This window comes from Clarias gariepinus, chromosome 6, assembly GCF_024256425.1.
Source record: "Clarias gariepinus isolate MV-2021 ecotype Netherlands chromosome 6, CGAR_prim_01v2, whole genome shotgun sequence".
Lineage (NCBI taxonomy): Eukaryota > Metazoa > Chordata > Actinopteri > Siluriformes > Clariidae > Clarias > Clarias gariepinus.
Genome location: NC_071105.1, coordinates 31,759,218 through 31,782,317, shown reverse-complemented (window position 1 = coordinate 31,782,317; position 23,100 = coordinate 31,759,218). Strand labels below are relative to the sequence as shown.

Below are 23,100 nucleotides of genomic sequence, written 5' to 3'. Positions count from 1 at the left end.
CTGCATGGCAGGCCTTTTGTTGCATGCTAACGCGCTCTACTTCACCGTGGTACGCGACGTTACACACCCTGCAGTAAAGGCAGAAGACAGACTTCGCTTCTTGAGCTCTTGGATGTCTTTATAAATATTAAAAATGTCTTTGGTCTGTCAGGAGTGTGACTGAGAACACGCTCGAACCTTTTGAGTAGCCTGGTGGCTAAAAGGTGAAAGAGTGTAGAGAAAAAAGAGTGTAGGAGTTTTCTTTCTTTCTTTTCTTTTTTTTTTTAAAGAAGAGAAAAAGGGTCAACATTTTGGCGCCAAAGTGGTGTATGGTCAAAAGTGCTCTGTATTGCTGCATTGTACTGAAGAAAAAAAAGACAGAGCCACTCATGCCTCAAGTGCTCATTCTGTTTGCCAGGGGAGTTTTTGTCTAATGTTAAAACTGAGTCACCTACAGGCACTTAGGACCTGCTGTGATTTTCTTGTAACTCAACGTGTTATTTTCATGTGACAAAGTAACATGACTTGACATATCTCTCTTTTCTCACCTGCCAATGAGATTTTGGAACTATACAGATAGCCACATTCAATTACTAAGCATTTTGTAGTGGGTTTTTTTCCAGTAGTCTGTTTGCCCTCTCCAAAAAAAAAAAGATGCATTACATTACTTTCCTGTCAGATGGCTGTCATAGTGAATAAATTTCAGTAGGCTGAATATTTGTCAATTCGACTGATAAAAAAAAAATGCATTATAAAATAAGAAATTAAAATTCAATTTGAAACCATTTTACGTACACATCTATCAATAGGCATGAATGTGCATATGATGAGCGTGTTTAGCTGGAAGTAAGCACACTGAGTTGCTGATTTGCGATATGATAGGTGTGTGCCGAATGTGTGTGTGTTTATACAGACAGAGCTGGAGGGTCACACTCCTCTATTATCACTCGTTCACCCGTCTGTCTGATCAATAGACTGTCAGTCTCCGCCTGAGAGGGAGATTGATCATCAGCAGTCGCCCCTTGCTCGTTACACTTCTCTCAGTCTTCATTACGTAGACCATTAGTCTCTCTCTGAGCCCCTCTCTCCTTCACACATACACACACACACACACACAAATACATAGAGCATAACTCATAAACTGTCTTTGTGTTACCAGACACACACACACACACACACACACACAGATACATGCACACACTTATGTTCACTATACTGTACATATACGCCACAATTATATGCACAGATGTAGCATAGGAAATTGCATTAATCACACAGGCACATACATGAGCAGGTTCAGGTGCATGCATATACATATTCAGGTATTTATTCACACGTGACAAACAGGCATGCACCTGCATTTCCAACAATCCGAAAGCATCATTACAATGAGAATGATGGAAAGAGCGAGGCGGATGTGTACTGTATGTATGAAAAAGGATTAAGGAATCTATTTAAGTGGATGGAATAACCTGCCATTGCTTGGGAAATGCAAACCCCAGTGGATATGAATGAGGTCTTTTCTGCCGAAGGAAAAATAAATCACATCCTTTTCTTATCGTCTCTTCCTTTCTCTACTTTCTTGCTTTCTTCTCTGCACCTTTCTCTCCTCCCTCCTCTCTCCTGCATCAGGTCGTTGCGAGGAGTTTTTCACTTTGCACTGGTTTGCTAGGCTTAGACTGTGTGGCTAGTCTACAGACTGACTATCTCTCTCAACTATGTGTGTGTTTCTTTCTCTCTTTTCCACTCTCTCACTCTCTCTTGGTGAAAATGCGTGTGAGAGGACTTTGGGCATCAGCTACGTCAGAGGCAGAGAGGAGTCGAAGAGAGAGAGAGAGAGAGAGAGAGAGAGAGATGTGGAGCTGAGTTGACAAGCAAAGCAGCGACTCACTCACACTCTGGAGCATACAGCACTGAGCCTCTCCTCTTTCCCTTCTCTTCGCTCACCCTGCTCCGCTTTTCTTCACCACTGGAGGACTCTTGTGCTTCTCATTTGCTGGAGTTTGAAGGACCACTGCTTCAGTTTGACTTTTGGAAACAGAGAGTAGACCAGAATAAACACGAAGGATGGAGGAAAAGAGAGCACAGAAAAGAAGAAAGTGTTAAAACAGACAGGAGTTGTGTAAGGAAGCGGGGGAAGCCAGCTGGAAAAAAAATAGACGAGAAAAAGTGTGCAAGGGCAGAGAAGTAGTAGGAAGTGTTCTCTAGCAAGTGAAAAACTTGAAGAGTAAGACCGACAAGCAATTCTAAGGGACACTGGAAGAGTAAAAGCCCTGGCGGCCCACATGCCCATCGAGTTTGTGTGCAAAATCAAGTTTGCAGAGGGAGATGAGGCCAAAGCGACCCCATCCAAAGGAGGTGGCAGCCACACCATGGACAAAGGGGCAGGCATGGCTGACCTGGCTGCTTTCGCCAGCTCTTCCTCCCTGCATGGCTTGGCCCAGGTGATGGGGTCATCAACATCGGGCCGGGCAAGCATGAGGCGGACAGTGTGGGCACTGGCCCTGCTGGCATCACTGATGCTTTTCCTATATCAAGCATCACGCAGCACAGGTACTTACCTGGAGCACCCTCATGTGGCCGCGTTGAACGAGGAAAACCGACGTGAGCTCACTTTCCCCGCCATCACCCTGTGCAACGTCAACCGCTTCCGTTTCTCTGCACTTACTGATGCTGACATTTACCACCTGGCTAACATGACCGGGTTGCCGCCGAAAAGCCGTGGTGGCCACCGACCAGGTGAGCTGCAGTACCCACCGCCTGACATGCTGGACATCTTCCAGCGCACGGGCCACCAGCTCGATGAGATGCTCAAAAGCTGCAACTTTAGCGGACAAAACTGCTCGGCAAATGACTTTAGAGTGGTAAGTATGCAGTCTTCCATTTGGCTTTGGTGAGTGGTTGTGGTACTAGCTGATTATATGTGATGTTCTTGTTGGGTGGTGGCTTTCAGTACTGGATTCTGGATCTTTTGGCACAGATAGTTACAATATTGACATGCGAATCTTCTTGATTAACAGTTGAACATTTGAATGACATAACAGCGCTTGTTGATTAACTTGGCTATCATAAAAGGTGTAAGCTTTTTAATTTGGTATACATAGTCAAGAGTAATGCACCTATTTAAAGAGGTGATGACTTGCATCACAGGTATCTCCAAAGATCAAAACCTGTTGCTAAAGAGCCGGACTTTAGGCTTGAATAACTTGGTCAAACAAACTTGAGTAAAAGCAATAGGGCTGCTGTATATAGTACGATTAACTTTTCTAGTGAAAATGATATAACAGATAAATTCATTCATGAAGTGTTGTGTTTTGCGTCATTATGGTTTAAAATCTAAAGAAATTACACTTTTACTGCTAAATTTATTTTTTTAGTTAAGCTATGGATTTCATTAGATCAAAAATGAATCGGATTGGATTAAAAAATGTTGTGTTTACTGTATATTATTAGCGTATATAATTAAGTGCTGTGTGATGCTAGTTCTGTCTGAAGCCCATTGTAATGTCTTTATCTGTGCGGCATTGTAATCTTGTTCTTGGTATGAAACATGTTCATAAATATATAGATAAAATCAAAGAATGATAGAAGCTGTATTACAATCCCAGTGCTTTTCCTGTCTGCTCTTCTTTACTCAACTCCTCATCGCCTGTCTCTGTCTCTTCCTCTTTTTGTTACCTCATGAAGAACACAATTTTGGCCACAGAACAGATGAAATATGCAGGAGATGGACAGGAGACATGATTCTTGCATCAACTAAATCAGCTTAGACCAAGAAGGCACTTCAGCGCAGTCTTTAAGATACAGTAGGAATGTGTGGTACAATTGCTGCAAATATAGCTTTTTTTTTTTTTTCACCTGTCCTGAGAATACCTTTCATTAAAAGATGCTTTTCCCCCCTCAACCATGAGTATTCCCTAAAGGTTGTGGACTAGATTAGTATTTCAATAGTTGAAGTTTTTTTTTTTTTTTTTTTTAAGTATACACCTACACTGCAAAAAGTCATATCATACTGTTAGGAAAAATTATTTTGCCTATTTCTAAACACATTTTATAAAGTTTCAGTTTTTAAAGCTAAAAGTTTAGGCATTCCTTTCAGAAAATTTTTTTAACAATATATTCATGCTTAAAAATATTGAGAATAATATTAATAATAATTTTTTTTATTTGAATAAATTCAAGATATATTCACTTGTTAATATATATTTTTTTAGGTTTGAGACTTAATATGAGGTCGGTTTGGCTAAAATTAAATCTTTAAAATTTTATTTATTTATTTATTTATTTATTTATTTATTCATTATCCTTACATTGTACTTCTTGTTAGATTCATTCATTCGTCTTCAATAACAAGCACTAAATAAGGAAAATGGCATCACTGCAATTACAACAAGCGACAACAAAAAATTGTTGCATTACAATTAATAGCACAACCCAAAGTTTAAGAAAGCGTAAGGCTTGAATCTTGTTTATGGCCCTGTGTGCACCGTATGTCTGCTTCCTTTCCTTTTAGAAAAACAACACATTTCACTGCAGATGCCTTTAGGTGCATGTGTGTGTTATAGTCTGTTTTTCTCCTGTGCTCTCTCAGGATTAGGGCGACACGAGGGTTTCATTTTTCATTGCTTGTTTGGATGCGATGTTCAATTCAGCTACATTCCATGAAACCATGTGCGTGACATTTTGTGTCTGTTATTCGTAAATCCTCCCGAAGACATCTTTCAGGATTACATTTGTTTGAACATGATCGGAATGTGAAGACCTTCAAATGGGCAGAGGACACCTCTTCTTTCCAAGATGCTCTTATAATATTCCTGCCATTTTATTTATTTATTATTTCTTTCAAGGCTTTTTTGATAACCTTGCAGTTTTGATTAAACAGTCTAATCACAGTAGCAGAGATAGTAGCTTGTATAGTGGCAGACTGGGAGGAACATGAGCTAAAATGCTTTGCTCAAGGAGATACATACAGTGAAATCTTGAATTGCGAGCATAAGTCGCTCCGGAAGTAGCTTGTATATCAAAACATTCGTAAATTAAAGGAATAAATTGTGTGTGTGAAGCTAAAGTAAGACAAGAGGAGGAATGACTCCCTAACTCCTCTCTTATTTGAGAGGGGGGAGGACTATTGTGCAGGACGACTTTCACACACACTAATGGGCACGCTATCCAATGACAAATGAACAAACACTACCGGAATCCTTGCAGGCTGACAGAGAGAGAGAAACTGGATCTTTAACCTCTTTAAAGAGAATTGCTTTTGCTTAACATGCGTGCACACACGTGTTATAAAAAAACATGTGCATGTTAAAGGGCAACTTTCACACACAGACACATATACAAACACAAAATAAAAGACATGTGGTCACAGTGTTATAGTAAACAGTACACATGCGCACAGATGTTGACTATACAAGTAAGAGACACGCATTAAGACAGAGCAGTGGAGATAATTACCCACAATTACGCAGCGTGCAAGAGATAAGTATCATTGGCTCAGTTGTGATCACGTGACACTCGATGATGCTTGGTACTTATAAATCAAGGCGCGCTTGTTTTTCAAGTCAAAATTTATGTAAAATATTTTCTCGTCTTGCGGAATGCTCACAAACCGGGTTACTCGCAATCTGAGATTCCACAGTATATATGAAAATACTATGCAGTACAGGTGATGGAGAGGTTAGCACCTCCAGGATCTGGATTTGATTCTCGTCTCGGGGTCTGTGGGCATGAAGTTTGCATGTTCTCCCTGTGCTTAGTGGGTTTCCTCCAGGTACTCCAGTTTCCTCTAATTGGTGTTCCCAAATTGCCCATGTGTGTGTGTGGCCTGCAATGGATAGGCACCCCATCCAGGGTGTACCCCGCCTCATGCCCTAAGTCTTATGGGATAGGCTCCAGGCCCCCCCGCGACCCTGAATACACAATAAACCGGTACTGGTGATGAAAGAGTGAGTGTGATTAGGGACATACTTATGTTACCTTGGTTTAGTTTTTCCATCCTTTAATGAATATTATAACAACGCAACCACTGAAATCTGAAGCTCTGATGTGTGTGTATGAACAGAGAGATTTGTTGCAGTTTAGTTAATCTCTCTCTCTCTCTCTATTACTGATCTCTTTCTCCACACGCCTGGTGGCCACTCTGGAGTAAGTATATACAGTACAGTATGTAGTGCACTGGCACATCTGCACTTAATATAACTTAATATCACTTAAGGTAAGGCCAGAAAGGTTTGCCTTAAAGTGTGCTCCCATGTTTTTATTTCATTTTATTACTTTAACTAAATAGAAACTCCAATCCTCTAATCCACTGAGAAGTTAAACAGACATCAGAGGGGTCAAGTGATTATGAGATCGCGTTTGATATTAAGCTTTAAAACCAGTTGAGATTTTGTAGAAGTTGAAGCGTCTCGTATGTGCTTGTAATGCTGGTGTCCACATTTATCAGCCTGTGGATGAACGTGTACAAGGTGTACTGTTGTTTGTGCATTGTGTTTGTGCGTGCTTGTGTGTTCACGGCAATCTCTTCTGCAAATAATGACTCCACAACAACAAGCTGGGAAACAAACAGAAGCAACAAGCTAACCCCCTGAAGGTCACCAGAAGCTCGAAACATGGATCAGCTCTCAGTCCAGCCGCTGTCTTTTGGCGCGGTAACGATTTTGCGCGTTTGATTTTTCCGTAGCGGAGCTGCATAAATTAGTGATAGTCATGTAAAACATTAATCAAAGCCCTCCTAAGCTGTGGCTGTAATGGATGGCTCTGTCCTGGTACGCATCCCATCTAGATTTAACTAATCACCTATCACGTGCTCAGACTAGCACATATGTTATAGATCTAACATGGCGCGTGTATTCACCTGAGAGCAACATAGCGCCGACCAAAAATCCTCAGGCTGTCACGACTGCAAATGAGTTAATGACAGCAAAGCCATAAAGCTAACATCATAGTTTTTCAGTACGACGTCTGATTTCCGCAACAAAACTGCAGTGAAGTGTGGATTATTTAGTTAGATGGACAAATCTAACTGGATCCCTGGATATCGAGAACAAGCAGAATTTTTGTCCAGGCTATTCATTTTTTATTCATAGCTGTGGGGAAGGTTTAACAACCAGAGGAAGACAATAAACCTTACTTCCTATCAGCGTTTACAAAGTTTTAATATTGTATACATATTTCAATTTAATGCACATTATGGTCCTACACTACATAGCACCTCGATAAAGTAATTATAGTGTGTGCACATTGCTCGCTGGACTACATGCATCGGATGACTGTAGAACAATTTTTACTAAGTAGATTAATTACTGTACATAGATAACGTACAAGAGGTAGTAGAAACACTGATAAAAAAAACTGAACATAAAGACTCTGCTCTGTAACTCTTCTGCTAGGACAATATAGAGAGATTTGTGGTAATCAGAGAGCCTTGTGGTCAAAGATGAAACCCTGCTGGCGATAGGTGGCGCTTGTGTTGGGACCATTTTCCCTCAGGTAGCATAATCATGAAATAAATGTTTGGTAAATTTAACAATAAATATGTTAAACATGATGTTCTTGTGTTATGTAGAGCATATACTGTATATTTTTGCTCCTCTGACTGCTCGCTTGCCCAAGTCAACTGGTGTTGGGCTGTTTTTCAGAGGTTTCTCTTTTACAGTAAAAGGAAATCTTAATGCTTCAGCATACCAAAACATTTTGGACAATTTCATGCTTCCAACTTTATAGGGTACAGTTTAGGGAAGGGCCCTTCCTGTTTTAACATGACTGCGCACCAGTGTAAAAGCTAGGTCCAAAGACATGGATGAGCGATTTTGGTGTGGAAGAACTTGACTGGCCTGCTACCTGATAGAACACCTGTGGGATGAATAAGAGCGGAGTCAGCCTTCTCGTTCAAAATCACTGTCTGACCTCACAAATGCGCTTCTGGAAGAATAGACAAAAATTCCCATTAACACACTCCTAAACCTTGTGGAAAGCTGTTACAGCTGCAAAGGGTGGGCCAACGTCATATTAAATCCTACGGGGAGTAAATACTTTTGGCAATATAGTGTATATATATATATATATATATATGTGTGTGAATACGTACATGAATACTAATGGTATTCAGTTAGAATTTATTTTAAAAAATTGTTAAATCGCTGTTTTCTCAAAGCTTAAATTAGAAATTTTTTTCAACCTATTTTTTTATTTAATCAGTCCGGTTATATCCTGTGCACCAAATGGCTAAATACACCGGTTTAAATGAATGCGCAGCAACCTCAGACATCTTAGTGACAGGTCAATAGCAAGGTAGGGACAGAAATAGGTCAGAAACTGATGTGTTAATAACAGAATGTAAACTATGCTGACATTCTGCTTAAACAACCTTTCGATTTGACTAAATTAAAACTTCCCTAATAAGAGAGCTATACAGTAAATATCAACTTATCGTAAAGATGCACTATTCTCGAAAGTTTTTTAAAGAACAGGTGGTGGATAACAAAAATTGCATAATATGCAATGACTTAAGATTTCTTAACATACATCATTATCTGGTCTTGTGTCATATGGTTAGTAAAATCCATAGGTTGATTTCAGCCAACAGTTTATCATTATTTGTCTGTTACAGGGATGATTGAAAGACAAAATGGTAAATGTTTTGAATGTGGATCTCATGACTGCAAGCATTTTTGCATTCACTCCATAGTAAACACGTTGAATTGCTAGTCAGAGACACAAATGACATTTTTAGTGACAGTGTCCATGGGAATTCATATTGATCCATTTCTCTTAGTCTGCATTAATGTATTTAACTAGCTAAATGTCCACCTTTATCCTACAGTAGGCAGTGATATCTGCTGGTGATATTGGCATGCAGGCTAAAATGTAATATATCTCAATATCTAAAGAAATTACACTATCAGGGTTGAGCAATGTATCATATCAAGAGGTCTCAGTAAGTGTATAATAAGAGTAAACAGGAAAATACAGCACTGGCAACCTATTGGAGATTATTTACTTTCCTGCCTAGTTTTTGATTTCCTCCAATGCTCCACACCTGATCCAGTTGATAACATAATAATTAATCTTAATAATCATAATTAATCATAATAATTAATCCTAAAATTTTAAGTATCATTGGCTGGTGGAATCAGATCCAACCCAGCTCCCTATGTCTGGCCGGAGTTCAAAAGAAAGTCTAGGACAGGGTTGACCAACCCTGTGGTTCTCGAGAGCCACAGCCCTGCACTTCCTACTGCTATTTACCGAGTGAGTGCAATCGATCAGAAGCTGGAAGATACCGTCATAGATGAGGGTAGAGTGTGGGAAGGCAAAATGAATTGGTATCTTCCAGCTTCTGATTGACTGAACACATGATCCAGGTAATCAGCAGTGGGATTTGGAAAACATGCATGGCTACGGTTTTTGAGGACTAGGGTTGGCCACTCCTGGTTTAAAGTTTGCAGTGTTTCAGAGTGGATAACCTTGTTGTTAAGCCACTTGCACTTTGTTAAAATTCAGATATAGGCTTATTAGATTCCTGGTTAAGCTCGATTCCCGTCTCTGAGTGCATGGAGTTTGCATGTTCTCCCCACCGCTTGGTGGGTTTCCTCCGGGTACTCCAGTTTCCTCCCACAGTCCTCCCACAGGTCAGACATGCAGATTATGCTAACTGGTGTGTAAATGAGTGTATGAGTGAGTGTATGTGTGTGTACCATGGTATGGATTAGCACCTGTACCCGCCTCATGCCCTAAGTCTCCTGGGATAGGCTCCAGCCACCCCCCACCCCCCAACCGACCGTGAATACAGCAAGCGGCATAGACGATGAGTGAGTGAGAGTGAGTAGTTACACTATTCCTTTACCCCATAATATACAATATAACAAAAGAGGGGGTGGCTCATAGGTAGGTTTTTTTTTACCTGCCATGCAGAAGGATTGGTTTTGATTCCCAAACCCCCAAGCCTGGATAAAATGGGAGGGTTGCATCAGGAAGGGTATTCGCCATAAAACCAAGCTTGTGTGTGAACAGGATGGTCTGCTGTGCTGACCCCTTGACAGGAGCAGCCAAAAAAACAACAACAAAAACCCTACAGTGAAACTAAATGCAGAATATCTTTTTCCAGAATATTTAAGTCGCACCTCCGAAAGAAAATATATTTTCTCTGTTCTACCTTTTCTGTTCCACACTCTGTTCCCAGAAACAGATGCTCCTTTTTGACAATCCGGTCTAATTGGATGCTTACTGCATATATACTGATGAACTGACATGTTTACCTCGATTACAGTGTACTTGATGTTTCTGAATTCTCAATTGCAGTCTACATGGACTAGATTATTTGTTACTTCGGAACTACATCCTCTCTGGTGCTATTGATCAAATGTATTCTGAGTGAAATCCTGAGCCAGACAAGATGAGTCACAGGAGATAAAGTGGATTCAGTTCAAATCCCTGATAAAGTCACATTTAACCCCACTTGCAACTAGAGTTTCTGTTCTTTTAAAAAATATACAATTGCATAGTCTGCATTAAAACACCCCGAAGTAACAAAAACATCATAAATACCACAGTATACACCAAATTATAGGTGTTGGTTTTTCACATCACTTCTATAGTTTCTTATGGAAAATGTAATGTAATTTGAATAATGCTTCGTTTCCCAGGACTGCTTGAAAATGAGAACAGATAAGATCCAACAGTAACAGCTGCAGGCTGAATCTTCTGTCTTTTGGAAAGTCGTGATACATGCTGATACACAGCTCGTCTTTTCGATGCAGATCTGCAGATTTTACTGCGTCTTATCTACAGCGCAGATCCCCATCCCCCCCCCCCCCCCCAATCCCCATCTTATTTTAAAAACTTCTGATCTGATTTTAGGTATGATTTTAAAGTCTTCGTAAAAGCAAGGTACACTTTGTAGTACATTTCATACGTCTGTCAATCTTTTATAAATTAGGATACATTACTATCGCAAAGGCTATGCAAATTAAGCAAATAATTGAAGTGAAAATGAGTTTTTTTTTTTTGTTTTACCAAAAAAGTCTTGATTAACATTTTAGATATGAGCTGTACTGTATGTGCGTGAAAGTGAAAGCAAGGTGACTGTTTAATCACAAACTGGCAAGTTTTCTGACAACTCTTTCTACTCCTAATTCTGGCTCAATCCTGACAGTATATTCAGGAAGAGAAGTCATTTGATGCTTGACCCTGGTGCAGCAGGTGGTTGGGTCGTCAGAAGAGTACACATCACAGCATCAGTGTACGTTGTGCCTTTGTACACCTGCTCATTTATGCTATATATCAAAATTTCAAGACTTTTATGATATTTAACCATCCAGTGTTTCCCATTGTGGCCTCAGATTCCCATACTTGGCTGACAGGAATGGAATCTGAACTGGGTGTTGTAGCAAATGCTGCCTCGAGACTCGACATACTGCATTCTGGGATGCTTTTCTGCACACCATGCTTGTAAAGGGTTGTTATTTAAGTTACCATTTCCTTCCTGTCAGCTCGGCAAGTCTTGAGATTCTCCTCATCAACAAGCCTGACAGGCACTGCACACTTTTTTGTTATGCATGCATGTCTGTGTGTGTGTATGTGTGTGTGTGTGTGTGTGTGTGTGTGTGTGCATGTGAGAATGATGTACTGTATACTGCAATGACTGACTCTCACAAGTGGAATGCTGATATCTTACAAAAAAGTCAGGCACATCAGGAGGGAATTCACAGGGCTAATGATGAATCCGATGCTTTATGAGCCACACAAACACCTCAGCCACAGGTGGTGTGAGACACAGCCTACGCCGAGGATGGCAAAGTGTGCTGGTGATGAATCAGCTGTGAAAATGCTCCAGACTGGAAAGCGTGTTTTTAGTTGGAATGCTGTCATTCTGCCTCTCACTTGTTCTTAGTCACAACCTTTCTATCTCACCCTCTCGTCATGAAGAGCCATTAAAAACGGCCAAGGATTGCTACTTTTTTGTTTTTCTTTTTATCAGTTCATAAATGTTGAGTGAAGCAAGGTTTGTGCTTTTTCGAATGTTCTCTTTGTCTCTCTTTCTCTCCCTCCCTCCCTGGCTGGTATGCACCTGTTTGTCATTTTCTGAAAGCTGAACTGAGTTTTGTTTGCTTTCGGATCGAAATGTGTAAATGCCACATGTGTAAATGTCTCATCTAAAAATCCTGTCTTCTCATCTATATACAAATTAGAAATGCATCAGCGGAGTCCCAGCCTAATGCTCCCTGTTAGACGTTTTGCGGCTCCCTTTTCTTTTGTCTGTTCTCAAACCAGTGTGAACGATATACATTATGTAAAACTTTCAACTGCCCTGTTTTTTTTTTTTTTTTTTTTTGGTCACCAAAAACCACTCTTTTGTGGGTATTGATGCAGAAACTGATTATTTCTGCCTTTAAAACTAAGCTTTTTTTACAAGAACCCTCCAGAAAAAATGATGTATCTCTTTAATGTTTTTCAAAAGAGTCCATCGGATAAAATGGTCACAGTCTGAGGACTTTTTATCTTTTTATTGTCTTTCAAATTTGTCTGTCAGAAATAAGTAGCGGGCTGAACGTAGAAACAGCATGGAAGAGCAAAAAGCAAGAAGGGATGCATCCGATGCCTTGTAGTCCCATGATCTGTTGGTGTTTCCGGGGTTGATGACCCAGAAAATCACTCCAATTGATTTGTCAGGTATCGGCAGGTTGGAATGATTGTAATGATTGGATTAGGCTCAGGGGGGAAGGGCTTGTGTTTCGCTGAGTTGCACTAATCTGGCCTGGGGTTCTGACCCATTTCTGGCACACTTGGAGGCAACACAGCTGCATCCTTCTGTTCTTTACTCACACTGAGAGCGTGGGAATGGTATCATATGCATGATAGAGCATGTGCCAATAAGCGTGTTTCCATTTTACATTAGTTCTAAAGTCTCTAAGTGAGACAAAAAAAATGGGTCAGAACCCCAGGCCAGATTAGTGCACTTCAGCGAAATACAAAACCTCACTCTGGGCATTTACCCACGGTAATCCAATCACTATGATCGTCCTGGTACCCGCCAAGCCAATCAGGACGGATGAACAAGACAGTACATGGAAGTCTGTACTCTGCAACTTCTATAGCTCAGGGTAACATAAAGTCTATTCCATTGTAATCAATGCATTATCTTGAGGTTTTATTATTAAATTTGTTTCCAGAAATCCAGCACTACAATAGCAAGTTTAAATATGGCAGGATGATTGAAGTAATCTGTACTGCACAAAATGTTCTTCATAGCATTAGGATAGTAACAAAAAAAAAAACTAAGAGTGATGTTCAACTACAATAACAAATGTACTATAATATGAAAGACAATTCCTTTTACAAAGCTTTTATGTCTAGAAGTCCTTAACAAATGAGATCATTATTCACACCAGTGTGTAGCTTGACTGACACAATCAAAACATGTTCATTTTATATGGGAAATGGAACAACTCCTCCAGCTTTAAATGCTCCAGGACAAACATTGCCTTTCACTGTCCATTTAGATTTCTCATTTGTTAGCTATGTGTGAAACATCAGTCAAGTCCTGCCAGAAAATGCAGCCTGACTCATTAATCCATCAATTTTGACATGAAGTGAATGGATTGGCAATTTATGAGGGGCGTTCAAGTCAAACCAGGACTCGTGATAAAATTTGTCATGAATGAAGGCGTAAAAAACACATTTACTTCAAGCACAGCACGGTGATGACTCGCAGTAAAACATTAGTGCAAATGTTTTAAAGAAGGCTGGACAGAGGCCGCTGCAATCGTTCCTATGAACATTCAAGTGAGTGGAACGCCTGATCCTTGAAAATCAACATATAACTTGTGAGAGAACAACAAACTTGTGAGAGAGATACATCTGTCGAAGGCAGTGGTTCTCAAACATTTTCTTTCATTCCCCACTTAAGGGGGTAGGCAAATTTTCAGGCCCCACTTGTAAACAAAATAATAATGAAATCAGCCAAGTTTACTATTTATTGAAATATTAATTTCTAAATCAATAAGATCAAATAACACCAAGTTCAAAACAAATAAAATACACATGCAATTGTTATAACACGCTTACTTTGTCACTTATCTAGAGCTTTCTTTCAAAGAAGTCGAGTGGCTTTTTAACGTGACTGGGGTGTGTTGTCTCTAAGTGTCTTCCTACTTTGTTGGGTCTCATGCTGTCTGCTGCCAGCGGTTTAAGACACAAAACACACACAGGTCTCTCCTCTGCCCTCACCATCACCACCATGAATCCAAGCGCAACATAAACTTCATCATTTTCCTTTCGGCTGGCTTTTTGGTTGATTAGGCTGATAGTGCTGAATCACCTGCTTTTTTGTGGTCCATGTAACAAATGTATCCATTGACGTTATTATGCTCACTACATACAGCACGCTACTGACCCGGTTTGTGTCCACGGTAAAGTTAGTTTGATATTCGCAGCTCCGAATTCAATAGCTGCGTAAATAAACCCGCAAATACTGTAAGATACCCACATATATTTCCTCTCTACATTGTCTTTAAGCTACATCCGCCTTAAATTATACATGTTTAAAAGCATAAACACCATTATTCTCTACAGCGCAACTAATGATTTAGGGATCATCGCAAAATGCCGCACAGCAACAAAAAGCGTAGAACGATATTGATCTTCCCTTCTGTTCAGCGCCTGAAGGATCAAAAAGCAACTTTGTTGCCTCACTGGAAACTAGAAATGCCAGACTAGTACTGCCTGATAAAATATTAATGTTTAACAAAAATACAGAAACATCAGCATACACGTTGGAATAAATCAAATTACATATATAATACCGAATGTTTCCTTATATATTGTTCCTCTGCAATTAACATGCCGACGTTAAACCGTTATTGTTGCACTATGGTTCCACTTTTTCTCTGATGTTATTTTAATTTACTTGTATTAATGATCCATTTCTTTGCGTGTGATTGTTTAGTTTTGAGTGTCCGATCTTTATTGTCAATAAAGAAAAGCATAAATTATAATAGGTACTTTCCTATTATTTTTCACTAGTTCCCTCCCGTTCATTGCGCCCCACCTGTCATGTTTATATTCCCCACTAGTGAGAACCATGGGTCTAAGGGAAGTGCACAGACAATAATTCACGAGCACCACTTGCACGTTACAGAAACTCAGTTTGGAGTTATCACCCTATCCCCTTACAGTCCTGACCTTGCTCCAAGCCATTTCCATATATTTGGGGCGTTAAAGGAGTTCCTGGGAGGCCAGTGTTCAGAAGTGATGCAGGTAGTCTGAGCATGGCTCTGGCATGCTAAGAAAACTTTCTAAATGAATGGTATCTTAATAAAATGTTGGGAAATGATGTTGGCACTAATGTAATGATGGAATAAGTGCATAAGATTACTTACTCACTCATCGTTTATAACGCTTTATCCTGTATTCAGGGTCGTGGGAACCTGAAACCTATCCCAGGAGACTTAGAGCACGAGGCGGAGTATACCCTGGACAGGGTGCCAATCCGTCGCAGGGCACACACACTCACTCATTCACACACTAGGGGGAATTTGGGAACTCCAATAAGCTTAATCTGCAGGTCTTTAGTCTGTAAAAGGAAACCCACCAAGCACACGGAGAACATGCAAACTCCATGCACACTGAGACGGGAATCGGGGCTGGCCAGGAATCGAAACCAGACCCTAGAAGTGCAAGGTGACAGTACAACACTCTGCGTGTGTTTAGTTATTCTGCACAATTAAATATACAGTATCCACAAATATGAAAGGTGTTCAGCACACACACTGACATACATACACACAAACACTATTATCAATTATATACCAGTAAACTTGCAACAGGAGCACAGACACCCAAGGCTCACCCATGCCTGCAGGGACCGAGGTGAAGCCCAAGACCACCAACTCCCCAGATCCCAGTCCGATTGAAGAAGAACAAGGAAAACCCAAATCCTAGGTGGTTATTATGTACATTTTTTTTATATCATGGCTGATCTTTGTAATCAGTACTAGTAGCTTTCAGTTATGACCTAACCACGTTAATGATTTTGACTAAACAGCCATAAGAAAATTTCTGATTTAAAAAAACTTTTCACAGCCTCTGTGTATTCTTGCTGAACAGAGAGGACACAGAAGGAATATTGTGCCAACATGATCACCAGCCTGAGAGAATGAAACCGGAGGCAGTACGATCTGGATCAAAACCCACATACCACAGTTCGGATGATGTCCAACAAATTAAATTCAAGTTTTAGTGCAAGATACGTTACGCACCTTAAAGCATAATCATCTCACCATTGAAAAGAATATCTCTAATTGAGATAAATAGGAGTTCAGTGATGCAGAAGTGGAGAAAGGCGCATATTATGGAAAGACAAGAGTCTCTAAGGGAGATGTGGTTCTACATACCTCGCCAAACACCCACAAGCCTCCCCTCACTAGCTATTCAAGCAGCTCTCCGAGCAGTGGGCTAGTTTACAAAAGTGTGAATCAGATGAAATCTGATTTGTGGGGAAGTGAAGAAGGAAGCTTAGAAGAAAAGCTCCATCTGTAACTGACTTAAGGGTAAACAAGGCTCACAGTCGACCTCAAGATAAAGATGATAGAAATTGTAATAAATTTAATAGACATTGTAGTAAGATTTTTCCACTGTAAATTTGGTAACCTTGCAATTGCACCTGAATATTCTTTATATACTGTAATATCTTTAGCAACTTTAGCAACTTTAATTCAATTCAATTTAATTCAATTTTATTTGTATAGCGCTTTTAACAATTGCCATTGTCCCAAAGCAGGTTTACACAATCAAAATAATTATTTAAGTTTATATGGAATTTATATGTGTATAAATCAAAATGGTCGGATCGTCCCTGGTGAGCAAGCAGAGGGCAACAGTGGCAAGGAAAAACTCCCTGAGATGGTAGTAGGAAGAAACCTTGAGAGGAACCAGACTCAACAGGGATCAGGGATGTGTTAGTTGGCAGGCAGTTCAGCATAACAGTTGATGTTAATTGATGTTAATATGGAGTCCAGTTAGTTATTGAAAACTCAGGTAGACTTGTATAAAGTTCCAGTCCTGATCTATCGAACGGTCAAGTCCTCAGAGAAACAGCTGCCAACATCAGTCAAGGCCAGAACCATCTTCTAGGTAGAGAAAATCATCCCCAGACACCAGACGCATCCCAGAGAGACACACGGGGCATCCATGTGACAAGATCTCCAACCAGAAGCGGGGCACCAGGATGGGTCAGACAGGTCCGGAGGCGTTGTAAGAAAAAGCTCTGCCACCAGCTGTAGTTTTCATAATAATAAGCAGCCTGAATCCTTTGATCGAAGTAGGCGTGGTGGATTGTAAGACACTAGCAGTTCACTCAGATACTGCGGTGCGAGACCATTTAATGCTTTATATGTCAAAAGTAGTATTTTAAAATCAATGCGAAATTTCACAGGGAGCCAATGAAATGAAGATAAGATAGGTGTGATGTGCTCGTATCTTCTGGTTCTAGTGAGGACTCTCACTGCTGCATTCTGGACTAACTGAATGCACCTAGTTGAACAACCAGACAGTAGGGCATTACAATAGTCCAAAGTAGAGGTGATAAAAGCATGAACAAGTTTTTCTGCATCGTTTTGCAACAATATATTCCTTATCTTGGCAATATTTCTGAGGTGAAAGAAGGCTATCCTAGTTATATTATCTACATGTGCTTTAAATGAAAGGCTGGAATCTATAATCACACCAATGTCTTTTACTGTTACACTTGATGAAACAGAAAGGCCATCTAAAGTTACAGAGTGATCTCGAATCTTACTTCTTGCTGTATGCGGTCCTATTACTAGAACTTCTGTCTTATCTGGATTAAGCAGAAGGAAGTTAATTAGCATCCAATTTCTTATATCCTGCACAAATTGCTTAACTTTAGTAAGCTGGTTTATCTCATCAGGTTTTGCTGAGACACATAACTGTGTGTTGTCATCATAACAGTGAAAACTAATACCATGCTTACGGATTATGTTGCCCAGAAGAAGCATGTAAAGGGAAAAAAGCAGTGGACCTAAAACTGAACCCTGTGGAACACCAAACTCCACTAGAGAACATGCAGAATAATCCCCATTTAAGTCTACATACTGATACCGATCGGTCAAATAGGATCTGAGCCAGGAGAGGGCTGTATCCTTAATTCCTACTACATTTTCTAATCTGTGAAGAAGAATACTATGATCAATGGTGTCAAAAGCTGCACTGAGGTTAAGGAATACAAGCATGGTTACACAACCTTGATCAGAGGCCAATAGGAGGTCATTTACTACTTTAACGTGTTTACCGAGTGCTGTCTCTGTGCTGTGATGAGGCCTAAATCCTGACTGATACAGTTCATGTATGCCATTTCGATGTAGATATGAGCATAGCTGCTCCGCTACTATTTTTTCCAGAATCTTAGAGATAAAGGGGAGGTTTGATATTGGCCTGTAATTGGACAGCTGACAGGGGTCAAGGTCAGGTTTCTTTATAATCGGTTTAATAACTGCTAATTTAAAAGATTTTAGAACATACCCAATGCTGAGTGAGAAATAAATTATTTTTCAACAGAGGTTCTGTTATTGCTGATCTGTTTAAAAAAATGTGTCGGTACAGGATCTAATATACAGGTTGATGAATTTGCAGAAGAGATGAGTGAAATTAGTTCATTCTCTTCAAGGGGAGTAAAGTATTCTAGGTTCCGATCTGACATGGCTAGTTTAACATCTGCATAACTTACATTGTTTGGTTTCAAAGCCTCAATTTTATGCCTAATATTTACAATTTTATTATTTAAAAAGTTCATGAAATCCTCAACTTTAGAGTTTTAGCATCTTTAGAGTCTATCCTAGCCTACACATTGGACGGCACGATAATTTATTACAGCAATGTAAATGTAAAGCTTTTTTTTGTATAATATACCAATAGACAAAGCCTTTGCATTTGTAAAAGCCCACTTAAGACTTTCCGCTTCAAATTATTTGCTTGTTCTTGTGTCGGTATCAAACAGATTTGCACATTGGTTTAAGGAGGCTTAATAATGATGGCTTCTCTATTGCATTGCCTGCAGCATCAAAGCCAAATCTGGCCACACTAACGGGATTTAAAGATTATATTTCTGGACCGGCGGTAAATCTATGGGCCTTTTGAAGTCGTCCTGGCACAAATGCAGCACTGCGCCTTACTCAGCAACATGTAAATAGCAGGGCACATGAAGGCTGAAGGAGAGATCACGAGGAGAAGAACTCCTTGGCCTTGCTCAGCATGGATCATAACGCAAATCTCACCGCACTCTAATGGTGCCCTACTTCAAAGCCTATCACACCCAGCTACTTTCAATCAACACTTTCATCTAGTTTCAACCCAGCTACTTTCAATCAAATCTGCTTTAGTTACTGCAAGTGTAGCAAAGGATGTGTGTGTGTGCATTCTTGTGTGTAGATGACTCTTCATTATGTAGTTAAAGACTGAGGAAATGAAAATAGCACTCACTTCACTGAACGGCCCTTGGTGAATGCTGTGGCTAATGAGTTGTGTGTTATCTGGAGCAGCATTGGGTAAATACCCTGGATGTGCATAAGCATTCTACTTCACTGTAACAGCACATATTCCAGCTTGACTTCTGATTGATTGTTTGGCGAAGCTAGATCAAACACTTGTCCAAATACTCATCAATCAATAATGGCATCTTAAATGTGTTCGAAATCTGCGGCAAATACGATGATCTGTATGCTAATGGCTTAGTCAAACAAGCAACTTCATATAGAAAGAGATGTAATGGTTTTCTTCTGCTGACTGAATAATCAGGATGTATTATATGATGTGTGCATTAGGGATGTAACTGAACACAATTTGAGATGAAGGAAAATGCAGGTGCAGATCTGTATAATTAAACAGTGCATACATCACAACTCAAAATCATATATGGGAACACGTACAGGGAATGAAACACAAAGACTATCTGCAATACTGAGAAACAAATAGTCTTTGAAAACAGGAACTTAAATAACCAGGGATTGAGCAGACACTACCTTAAATAAACTAAGCCTAGCACATTTTAGATTGTGATACTTTCACTGAGATCAAAAGGAATGCAGTGTTACGCTTATAACTGCTTGAACTATAAAAAAAATTTCACATTTCAAATGGAATCTACTGATGTTATTTCACTATTGATTCAATATGGTGCTGGCATCTGCTGGCAGTTACGTCGGGTACATCAATCCACTCTATATAAGATGTCTAAGGTGATGAGATACTTGTAACATACCAGGGCTGATGGGAGATGAAGTCCAGTGCCTCCATAGTGCTACGATGAAACAAACACAGGCTAATAATTGTGGTGAAATAGAAATAATTATATTTTTAAAATTATATATTTTACTATATTAAAATATAGTAAAATCCCCATGTACATGTGTAGTTACGAAGAATTATACTTACTTGTGTTTCATTATTTATTATCATTATCATTATTACTATAACACTATTAGTGCTGTTACATCATGAGATTGATTTTTTGATTCTTTATTTATTTAGTTGACTAAAATTTATTTAAGCCAACATAAAAATAATAATTAAAAAAAGTTCATAAATCAAGCTAGGTTTTGACTGCGCCCACTTTGGGTTTAAATCCGGATACAAATACACAATGGTTACTCATAAAATTAACTCTAAGCTTTGGGTGCCCCTTGGGGTGTGGCTCTGCAGGGCCTCAGCGGATGGGCCGTGATGTCTGGCACTGGCACATTGGAAGCAGATCCTGTAGGTGCTGGGGATTAAGGGATCCTTGGATCTGTGGACTTTTTTACTACATTGGTTTTTCAATTCAATCTAGTCTAACTCAATTAATTTTTAACTAATTCTTTTAACAATGCTTATTTGTTGCAAAGCAGCCTTACAGAATAAAGATAAAAAATTGAGAAATTAGCGAAATGTGTGAAAAAATATGTATAAAATAATCCGATTGTCCTTAATCAGTAAGCTAAGTCTTACGGTGGCAAGGAAAAACTCCCTGAGATGACAATGGAACCAGACTCAACAGGAAACCCATCCTCATTTCTTGTGGTATTACTGTAGACAGGCTGGTCTTTGGTCCCCATGAGTGCCATGATCCTGTCACCAGTTTGCTGGTGTATAGTTGTTGATTAATTTTGTTCAGCTCACCTGATGGTGTTTATGTTATGGCTGATCTTTACAGATATTAATATAGATATCATTTTGTTGCCCATCTAATGCAGATGCCAAGCTTGTGTAAGCTTGTTGTACTGTCTTATTCAATAGATTCCAAATATATACATACAGTATGTGTATATTAAAACACTATTTATAAAAAACTATATGTATATTACATATTTATTATATATTTTACATCGAAAAGTTGCAAGCACAGACTGGTCATTTTATTGTATTTATTCCTGTAATATTATAAAAATATATATTCCAATGATAATACTGACCGTGCTATTAAGAGACACTGCCCTGTTTTTAAAACTGTTTATAAAATTAATCCTCTTCATTAAATGTGTTGCTTGGTGTTATTTTGCACACAGGAATATCTATGCACCTGCTTTAAGGGTTTTTCATTTCAGAGTTTATGTTTTGATTTCTACTGGTTACTCACTTTCTAACGCTCTGTTTTTTATGTTTTGCTTCTTCTCTTATTTTATTTTGTTTTATTCTAGGCATTTTGCAGAATCAAATCAGGCAATCAATCAATCAATTAATCAATCTACTCTATCTATCTATCTATCTATCTATCTATGGTCTACAGGGAAGTACTTTACGGTATATTAACTGCTGTTGTATTAAACATGCATGCTATACAAATAAATTGACTTGACTTGCTGTTCATACACACTCATGGTCCAATCACCCAACCATTTGGCAGCAGCCCAATGCAAAAATTCATGCAAGTAATGTCATAACTAAACTTCAAAAAATAAATATTATAACTAAGATTTGTTTTAAATGTGATTACGCAAAATGGTGTGAGAAACAAAGGCTTAGGAATAAATCTTCTCAAGGAATCAGCAATCTCTGTCAGGTTAGCTCATCATATCGAGTTTCACAAGCTACTGTAGCTTAGCTCTTCAAAATCAGCTTTATATTGGCTAGTTAACATTAGCAAGGTTTATTATGCGCACTTTTTAATCAACTTAGAAAACAACCCCCACAACCCCACCCCACCCAAAATAAAAGTATAAATCAACTGTTCGGGAAACTCAGTTTCAGTAAAATTCTTCTAAAAATGATGTATGTCTGAATTCAGTGCTTCAGACGTGTTATTCCTCCAGTCTAAGACTGACTGACTGAGTGCACTTCGACCAATTACTCCTTAACACAAAGAATTTGTCTATCATGTTAGGCTACATATCCTGTTTTCTAGATTTTCTGCCCATATCTGTACTCGCTTTCAACTATTTCCTCCTCTGACAACTCGGCAATAATCTGTTAGGCAGCATGTGCCGCTATTCTCTGAAGGAGAAACGAATTTCACTTCAAACTCTCAGCTGTCACTGTCTTATTCACACACACACAAAATGTTCATCACCATCTATGCACACCATGCCAAACATATGAGATCTCGCCATGCCACACAGACTGATATAGCTTGCTAGTTTGGAAGATTTTCAATCCTCAGTTTCTCTCTCTCTCTCTCTCTTTCTCTCTCTCTTTCTCTCACTCACTCTGACACAAACGCCCACATATAAACACCCACATGTTTTGCCCCCAAGCTCTGACAGACTTGTTGACATCCCTCATAACCTCTAACCTCTCATTTCTGAGACGTCACGATTGATTGGCTGATCTTGACAGTGCGTGACATTGTTTTGTAATGCTGCAAAGTGTTGTGGTCAGTGTCAGAATGACACAGATTTATTCCCTGCAGCATAGATACATCTCACTCTCTGGTGTGATTCAGTGCAGAAAAACGTGTCAGAATGTGCTGGAGTGAATTGATATTGTTGTGTTAAAAGGTGTTGAGGTCAAAGAATACACACACACACACACACACACACACACACACAAACACACTTATACATGCTAGGAAAGAAACATAAAAAGTAAAAATACAATAACACTCTGAGTCACAGTAAGGACACAGGATGA

General features: G+C 39.3%; 1 protein-coding gene across 1 annotated transcript in view; it reads left to right on the top strand.

Moving 5' to 3' along the window:
* The first annotated feature begins 1,941 nt into the window (after positions 1–1,941).
* The window catches only part of asic4b (acid-sensing (proton-gated) ion channel family member 4b), a 58,067-nt gene continuing 36,908 nt past the window's right edge, over positions 1,942–23,100 (top strand). Inside the window, exon 1 of the mRNA XM_053498469.1 lies at positions 1,942–2,843. Coding sequence (XP_053354444.1) covers positions 2,265–2,843 — 579 coding nt within the window. The 5' untranslated portion in view covers positions 1,942–2,264. The remainder of the gene's footprint in view (positions 2,844–23,100) is intronic.